A 9528-nucleotide genomic window follows, 5' to 3' on the forward strand; every position below is an offset into this window, starting at 1 on the left:
GAGAATGTCAATGCAGGAAGTGATCAGTATGTGTCAGCAGGAACAGCCCGTCCAGGACACCACAGAGAGGAATATTATGGTAGAGTTGCAGTGCGTAAACTCCTCATTACAAAGATTTTTCCTTTAATTTGTCAGTTGTATATCACACACATTTGTTTATTACACATACAGTAATGAGGTCAAAACACAATGTTAATAACAGCATGTAAACTTTATTGGATCATTATAATGAGTTAATGGCAGTTAAAATGGTGGTTAATGCAATGCCATGTTAACGTTTGCTGGCTTCAGAATAAAACACTTTCAACAAATAGTAGTAACTAATGGAATCGAATGTGCAGTTTGTTGTAGCAATCCATTCACAAACCAGCCAAATAATATTGTATGAGTTATCGCTATCCAGGTATCTCAGAAGATACCCAACATGTATGGGTGTAAAGCAAACCACAAATACGATCAGGTTGGCTGTTACTATGCCAACAATGTTCTTCTCCAAAGTGATGTCCTCATTCTTCTTCTTCAGCAGAACCAAAATTATCTGTATTGAACAGAACATTATAATAAAGAGTGGCACAAGATACCCAAGCACTTCTAGAACCACAAGTAGCTCAACAGGCATCTTCTCACGTCTCTCAAAGCAGGACGACAGGTGGCTGGGTGAGTTGGCTATACTGAACATGATAGATATTGCCAGCACTATGATCCATACGGCCCCACACACAAACCGAGCCACTTTCTTCGAATGCCATGCTCTGGTCTGGAAGGGAAACTTAACTGCCACATAGCGATGGATGCTGATGGCAGTGACTGTGAAGATACTGGCGTACATGTTGATGTAATGAATCGAGATGAGAATACTGCACAAGTTCAGATTGGACAGACATAGGAAGGAGTCATAGATGCGGAAGGGGAGGAACAGGATGAGGGCACAGTCTGCAACAGAGAGGTTCAGCATGTATATGTGTGTTCCAGTCCAGGTGGCCCGTTTGGCGAAGAAGACGCTCAGAGCCACTATGTTGAGAACTAGGCCCACCAGGAACACGGAAAGGTAAGCCAAACCCTGGAGGACTTTCATGTTGCTGGGCGATTCCTTGTTACAGGTGTTGTTCACAGCTATGTGAGTTGACATAATAAAGATGATTAGAATATAAAAAGGTTTAGCTTGTAGATACCTTATTTGGACAAAGAGCTAAGCTTATATTTTTACTGTATTTCTCAGACACATATATTAAATGCAAATCATTTAAACCCCATATTCAGTAAAAAATGGTTCAAATGGTGCAACCTATCAATGTAATGAATGCACACAGAGCATGTAGGATGGATGGATCCAAGAGCAGAGCGCAGGACGTTTATTAGGGAGTAGCAAAGGTATGTAAAGGGACAGACTGGAGTGAAGTCAGAGGGTAGGCAGAAGGTTGGTAACTGGGTATCAATGCAGATCAGAAGCCAAAGTACAGCAGGGGATAATCCAGAGAGGCAGCCAGGGAGGCAGGTAAGGGTCAGCATGCCAAATCAGACTTTCATTCAAATTATTCTATGACAAAAAGAGAATGCTCAGAGAAGCAGGCTCAGTAAAGTTGCAAACACACAAAGAATACCTCACAATGAACAACAGCAAACATAAATCATATAGGGGAAGTAAAGGAGACACAGGTGCAAACAATAATGACAAATGAATAGGCCACATTCAAAAACAAAGAAAGAAAACAAGACAGATGTTGAAACTGAAAAATATATGTCCACTTATAATTTGATGCCAGTAATAAAAAAAAATAAAGTTGGGACTGAGGCAACAAAAGACTGGAAAAGTTGTATTATGCTACAAATAAACCTGGAAGAAGAACTCACAACTAATTAGATTGATTGGAAACAAATCAGTAACATGATTGGGTACATAAAAAGCATCATAGAGAGGATGAGTCTTTCAGAAGTAAAGATGGGGGTGTTCACCACTCTGTAGTTCAACAATTTAAGAATAACGTTTCACAGCGTAAAATAACAAAGTTTCTGGATCTCATCAACTACGGTACATAATATCATTAAAAGATTTAGAGAATCCAGAGAAATCTCTGCAAGGGACAAGGCCAAAAACCAATATTGGATGGCCATGCTCATCGGGCCTTTAAGCAGCAGTGCATTAAAAACAGACACGGTTCTGTAATGGAAATCACTGCATGGGCTCAGGAACACTTCTGAAAACCATTGTTTGTGAACACAGTACGTCGCTGCATCCACAAATGCAAGTTAAAACTCTACCACACAAAGACGAAACCAGATATAAACAAGATCCAGAAACACTGCTCAATCAATCAATAAAATGTATTTATAAAGCCCTTTTTACAACAGCAGTTGTCACAAAGTGCTTTACAGAGACACCCGGCCTTAAACCCCAAGGAGCAAACAACAGTAGTGTTGGATTTCAGCGGCTAGGAAAAACTCCCTAAGAAGGCCGAATTCTAGGAAGAAACCTAGAGAGGACCCAGGCTCAGAGGGGTGACCAGTCCTCTTCTGGCTGTGCCGGGTGAGATATTAAGAGTCCAATTAGAATAATAAATACATTTCTCTGGGCTAAATCCAGAGTCTATTTGATTCTAGACTAGGTCAAAAGTATGACCAGGTGGACAAGGACAGGGACAACAACGGGCCCCCCAAACCAGGTACTGGACCTAGAACTCATCTCCTCCTAAAATGTAAAACTGGAGGAAACAGAAAAGTTAGAAAGTGCATTCCTCATATCCTCCAGCACAATAATATAGCAGCGTAACACCATGGAACTGAGACGGGGGGGTCCGGCGACACTGTGGCCCTACCCGGGGGAGGCCCCGGACACGGCCCAACAGGCAGGAAATCAATCCACCCACATTGCCAGGCATCAACCAAAGGGACAACCACCAACCGCAACCACCCTGAATGAGGGCTGAGTATTGCCAGCAGCGTACAGCCCAATTGCACAAGTGCGCAACAGAGAGACAACAACAAGCTTGCCTTCTCCGAGCCGGAGCTAATTTAAGATGGACTGAGGCGAAGTGGAAAACTGTCCTGTGGTCTGACAAATCAACATATTTGATAGTTTTTTGGAATCAACCGCATCCTCTAGGCGTAATAGGAGAGGGACCATCTGGTTTGTTCAGAAGCATTAGTGCATAAGGAATGGGTGACTTTTATATCTGTGAAGGCACCATTAATGCTGAACAATATATACAGGTTTTGAAGTCCAGACCTGTCTTCCATTGACAACATTTGGCGCATTATGAAATGGAAAATACAACAGTGGAGACCCTGAACTGTTGAGCAGCTGAAATCCTGCATCAACCAAGATTGAGAATACATCACACTTTCAAAACTACAGCAGTTGGTCTCAGTTCCCAAATGGTTACAGAGTGTTGTTAAAAGAAGAAGTGATGCAACACAGAGGTAAACCTGCCCCTGTCCCAACTTTTTCTTAAATGTGTTGGTGGTATCAAATTCAAAATGGGCATGTATTTTTCAAAAAACAATAACATTTCTCAGTTTCAACATTTGATATGTTGTCTTTGTACTGTTTCAAATTAAATATAGAGATTAATGATATGGACATCATTGCATTCTGATTTTATTTGGATTTTACGCAACTTTTTCGGAAACGGAACTGAGACATCCCCACTCCAGCATTGACAATACTGTTCTTACCCCTAAACACTATGTTTACACCTATACACCCATATCTTTATTCAAATGACTCTCTTTAATAGTATTTGGCCAATATTTTATACATTTTAATTGATTTCCTATATTATAAAATGTTACATTTAGTTGAAAGGTCAATATTTTGTATATCCTGCATATAAAAGAAATAATAACTTGTGTAATCCTCCCCCCTTTTCTTTTCACTCTCACTCATACAACAAATGAAATGTAATACCTTGTGTTATTTCTGTCATCTCTTTTAACTTCCACTCTCAGAACGCACGCTATCTCATGAATTGCAAAGGAAATGGCTTTGCAATTCAGGTTACTTCTGTAACTGGATGTCCTAGGTGGTCTGGTGGTTGAAGAACGAAGCCTCCAGTGCACAAGTACTGCTGTGGTTTGGTTTCAGTATTCAGACACAGTTCTTTCAGCAAAATCCGGTCCTCTATCGTTCCAAACTAAATAAATAAGTCACAATATATTTTGATCACTTAAACAGGGTGAAACTGTAAGACAGGTTTCTATTGTTACTATAGAAAGGGTTCTGAACTGATTCCTAATTGTGTGAATTTCCCACACAGCTGCCAAAATATTATATATATCATAATGATAATGGGAAATCGATATACATTTGCACATAAAATGCTAGCTTTATGTGTGTAGGCTGCACTGTTTGTTCTTTTAAACATGAGAGATAACGTACCTTTCAACAAACTTTTCTTTAGCTGATCTTGTTCGTGATTGACACACTGAAACTGAAGCCTAAGTCAGTGTTTTACATTTCTTGACGGGAAGACCTTGTGACACTGCTGGGTTTTCTACTAAGCATTTATCTGATAGAGGAAGTGGTTCAGACATTCATTTGCATGCAGAGACATTTACGCTTTATCTTTAGAGTTATAACTGTTGTAATGGGGAGAAACACATGGGAAAGACACAGGACAAACTGGTTTATGCTATGTATAACTATAAAATGTTGCTGTAAAGTAGTTACATATATATATATGTTTTACCTGTACATACTGGTACCATAGCTTCTCAACACTGTCCTCGTTCCTTTGGAATGGTACACGGTACAGCTGTTTCATACTCATCTGGTTTCTATGCAGCACCCTGTAGATGGTTGAGATGCTAACCGTATGGATGTTCTCAAAGACATCGTTGGCTTCTATAACGGTCCTTTGTATTTCCCTGAGTCTCATGGCATTGTTTGCTCGGACCATATCATCAGATATGTGCCTATGTCCTCCTCTGCCTCTTCCTCTTCCTCTGTTTTGCCTTCCACCACGCCTCCTTGCTCCTCTTCTTCCTCCTCTTGGCTGTTGACCCTGTTCGTTTCCTGGTTCATCCATTATTGGAAAATTGCAACCCTGTGTCATGGTCTGTCTATATATGCTTGCCAATGGATTGTTCATGAGATGCACCTTTGAGCAATTTAGACAACTGGTTGATTATTGGTTGAACTAACACTTTATATTCCTTCATGAGTGAGGGTCAATTTAACCTGCACTATTCATCAATTCACGGTTTTGTCCAAAAGTCCAATAGAAATGTGTAAAACCCTAGATGTTTTGAGGGGTAAGACTATTCAACAGAGAACCATGAATTACATTTTGATCAACATGACATGAGCAATTTAAAATGTGGAAGAAAACTGACACTTGTACATTATCAATTGCAATTTGATTTAATGTTGTGCACAAGTGACTAGATGATTTGGAAGTAGTATCAATAATTTAGTTTAATCTAAGAAATGCACCAAAGCGACTGAGAAAAACTGTAACTAGAGAATTGTGCTCACATGACTACTCTTTGATTAATTAATTATTGGTGTCTTTGTACTGTTTTCAATTAAATACAGGGACAAATGATTTGCACATGATTGCATTTTTTGTATTTTACGCAGCGTCCCAACTTGGAAACAGGGTTGTACATGGATGAACAGTTATTTCATATTTTGAATGATAGATCAAGAGAATAAAGATCTTTTTTTTTTTTTTTATCCTCCATGAACTGCCACCTTAACGTGGTGGAGGGGTTTGAGTACCCGAGTGACCCTAGGAGCTATGTTGTCTGGGGCTATATGCCCCTGGTAGGGTCTCCCAAGGCAAACAGGTCCTGGGCGACGGGTCAGACTAAGAGCGGTTCAAAACCCCCTTAATGATGCGTAAGATTTTGAGTTCCGTAACGTCGCCCGGTATGGCGCAGCCGGGGCCCCACCCTGGGGCCAGGCTCGGGGTTGGGGCTCGTATGCGAGCGCCTGGTGTCACCTCGCTGGCGGGGAAGGAGCCTGAGATCGTGCGTGAGGTTGAAAGGTTCTGACTAGAGGTAGTCGGGATCACCTCTACGCACGGCTTGGGCTCTGGAACCACACTCCTTGAGAGAGGATGGACTCTTCACCACTCTGGAGTTGCCCATGGTGAGAGGCGGCGGGCTGGTGTGGGTTTGCTTATAGCTCCCCAGCTCTGCCGCCATGTGTTGGAGTTTACCCCGGTGAACGAGAGGGTTGTTTCCACAACTAAAGGTCTCATTATATCTTGCTACCTTGTTTTGCGCGACAAAGGTACCTTTCCATTTCCGATGTTTTCCTTCTGGAAACCAGTTCTGATTCACACAGGCCAGATTGCACCGCCTGGTTATCAAAATCTCTTTCTTTAAAGTCCCACACATGTTTTTTCTGCACTGTACGTTTGCTGTTGGCTTGTAAAATAATGTTAAAAAACTAAGTGATACACTTTACTGTCACCTAAAGGTCTGGAATGAGAATGGCCCACAGGGTCAATACTTAATTTTCTCTCAATAGTAAAATTTAGTGAGTAGAGTAAAAAAAAAAAAGCTGAATTGGAGTGTCACTTTTTAAGCAGTCGTAACGATTATAGCGTTTACATCTACTGTGAATATGCTTTGTGACATTGTTATTTGTCACCCAGTACACAAGCATTGACTATACAATTAACTGCTTCAGTGCCAAAGTAAAATCTTTAATTGAGAACATATATTTTTATATGTCCAAAACGGGTTTCCTCACATTGGAGATCCAGAGATAAAAGCCTTTGTGGCACAAAAGCTGAGGGATGTCCGGCTTACCAATGAGAAGAGCTAGGATTCTAGGTAAAATTAGTTATGCGCTGGCGGCGCTGGTGCTGGCTGCTAGCCGCAGCCAGCGCCGCCAGCTCCTCCCGTTGCCCAGAGGCCTCAGCCGCCAGCTCCTCCTGCTGCCCAGTGGCCGCAGCCGCCAGCTCCTCCCGCTGCCCAGTGGCCGCCGCCGCCCGAGGCCGCCGTGGACTGGCCGCCGCCTCATCCAGCAGCGCCCTCTCCTGCCCAGGAGCTGCCGCCTCTCCCAGCGGTGCCCTCACCTGCCCAGGAGCCGCCGCATCGTCCCGCGGCGCCTTCTCCTGTCCAGGTGCCGCCGCCTCGTACCGCGGCGCCCTCTCCTGCCCTGCGATCGCCGTCTCGTACCGCGGCGCCCTCTCCTGCCCTGCGGCCGCCGCCTCGTCCCGCGGCGCCCTCGCCTGCCCTGGGGCTGTCGCCTCGTGCGGCGGCGGCCTCGCCTGCCCTGGGGCTGTGAATCGCCATGAATCGCCTGTGTCCTTCTCCCACCACAACCGTGACATTAATGAAGTGTGGAATGTAGATTTGAAATGTTAATTGTTCCAAAAACTCAACTTGTGAATGTAAAATACGTAAAATATGTGAAAATGAAACTGGGAGATCATGTTAAATTACACATGTGAAATTCTTAAAAACACCACGTGATTTTTACTTAACACGCGTGCTTACCCCATGTGTATTTACCACATGTGTCAAATACCACATGTGGAATGTTCCAAAAACATATTGGAAAATCATGTTTTAATTTCAAGAGGGAAATCATGTGATTTTTCCGCAAGGGAACCTTTGTGAGGACTTTAATGTCACCCATAGATAAAGGTTTGTGTAAGAACTGACATTTATTACATGCTGATGTTGTTTCCTATCATTCACTGGCTTTAAGCAAAAACGTTACTAAGAGTAGAAATTACCAGTTGAACTGTCTGTTGAACTGTCTGATGAACTGTCTAGAATAATATAGCTGTGGTTAAGGGTGATACAAATTGCATGTACTTGTTCTTGTTTCATTCATGTGGTTCCTATTTTCCACGTATGCTGCAGAGTAGAAAAAGGTCAGACATAGGCCAACCACAGGTGTCACAATAAAACAGTCTTAGCACATGTGTAACCAATACGAAGGATGAGAAATAGGACAGGGCGGGACAAGGACGTATTCAGGTTTGTCTACTAATGGGCGTAAAATGTATGTGTTTTTCCAATTGTATCAGAGCTCTCCGAATAAACACTTAAGACCAGTTGACTGTTTCCAGTGTTTCATTGGGTTCTTTCCATTGACGACTAATAGGTCAGAGCCTTACAACCTCCGACTAGGGATTTTGAACCTGACACCTCCCATCAGGACCTTGTCAAGGGGGGTATTTAAGGGCTCTGGGGTTGTAGATCAGGGGAGAAGCAGAAGAGGAATAAAATGAGCCAAGTCATGATGTCCTTGAAGCTGTTCTGCCCCAACAATGCAGGTGTAGGGGAAGGAAGATGGTGGCTAGGAGAAGAGGAGTGGAACGGCCACCGACGCTACGACAACCGGCAAATATTTCCCAAGAGACGACATACAGTATCATCCCAAGGAGGCAAAACGTTCAAGGCTGGCCACGCATTCAAGTCTGCTACGCCAACTCCGATTGGTGACACTGCTGCTTTTGCGCAATTCCTCATGAACTCTTCCAATTTCTCATTCCACCTAGTTCAGGAGCTCCAAAATATGGACTTCTATAAATAAGCTGGGCTCAGAGATCTGGGCCCTCTCTTTTTGAAGATGTCTGTCTTTATTTTTGCAGCATCTATTGCTTCTCAATTTAACATTTTCCCCCAATAATTCCTTCCCAGTATCAGGCTTTAATGTTGACCATATCATGTACCTCAGCTATTTTAAAGGTACTGTTGAAGTGTATGAATGTATGCTTGTTTATGTTTAGATAACAAAAGAACATATTTTTATCTGTATACAGGAAGTCACGTTCATTCAAAGCACGACAGTAAGTAGCCAATGGGCTTACAGTAATTCTGTCCTTCGAAGTCTATCAAGTAGAGAACAACCGGACGTTTCTTTGAGATTGAGTGAAATTAGCTTCAGTTTCTAAGACCGATTATCTAGTCTGTAACATCATGAACAAAAGACTATCAAAAGCTGCAAAAAATTATTGAATTACTCTCTCCCTTGACGACCAGGTATGCGATCATTATTTCAACCGCTATACAAAACGGCTGATTCCTAACAGTACTAAATGCATCTGCTACAGATAAGAAGCAGTACTGTGCAACTGTTTTTATTGGCCTGGCCAAAGCCTTTGTTTGTAATTCCTATATACTCAACAACCATGGGTTTTCAGAGAGTTGCTTAGCATTGTTCAAAACCAATCAGTGTGTAAAATCTGACGGTCTGCTGTCTAAACCTTTAGCTGTGAGTATGGGTGTCCCTTAGGTTTCTATTCTCGGGTCGACCTTGTTCTCAGTATACATTAATAACGCTTGTTGTAATGTACTCTGCCTACCATTTAGTCAGAAATTGCCCCCCCACAAACATTCTCATTTAAAATGGGTATGATTTAGAATACGTTTTTCGTCTTTTATTAGGATGAACCTCTGACCAACTAATCATACACCAGAGGGTATTGCATGGAGCTGCCAAATGCTGTGGTTGCCATTTTTGCCACTCTCTCTGTGCATGTCCAAGACTCTGGATCAGAGCCCCAGAACCTCACGATTCCACTTCCATTTTAGGCAGTTGGTGTCACACACTGAGGAACC

At 42.5% G+C, this 9528-nt stretch overlaps 1 protein-coding gene across 2 annotated transcripts; it reads right to left on the reverse strand.

Annotated features, from left to right (window-relative positions):
* Positions 1-210: 210 nt before the first annotated feature.
* On the reverse strand, positions 211-4944 carry LOC105020434 (G-protein coupled receptor 35). Of its 2 annotated transcripts, XR_003780907.2 has the most exons (4): positions 4686-4944; positions 4376-4505; positions 3905-4130; positions 211-1113 (listed from the first exon to the last, which is right to left on the reverse strand). XR_003780907.2 is itself a non-coding variant. In XM_029118853.2 (3 exons), exons 2-3 carry the CDS (start codon positions 3921-3923, stop codon positions 272-274), a joined length of 861 nt encoding a protein of 286 aa, XP_028974686.1. In that variant the 5' UTR covers positions 3924-4130; positions 4376-4943; the 3' UTR covers positions 211-271. The 2 variants fall into 2 exon arrangements, 1 of the variants encoding a protein (XP_028974686.1); XM_029118853.2 differs by having other exon boundaries at positions 4376-4943.
* Positions 4945-9528: the final 4584 nt, after the last annotated feature.

The sequence above is a fragment of the Esox lucius genome, chromosome 3, assembly GCF_011004845.1.
Source record: "Esox lucius isolate fEsoLuc1 chromosome 3, fEsoLuc1.pri, whole genome shotgun sequence".
Classification (NCBI taxonomy): domain Eukaryota; kingdom Metazoa; phylum Chordata; class Actinopteri; order Esociformes; family Esocidae; genus Esox; species Esox lucius.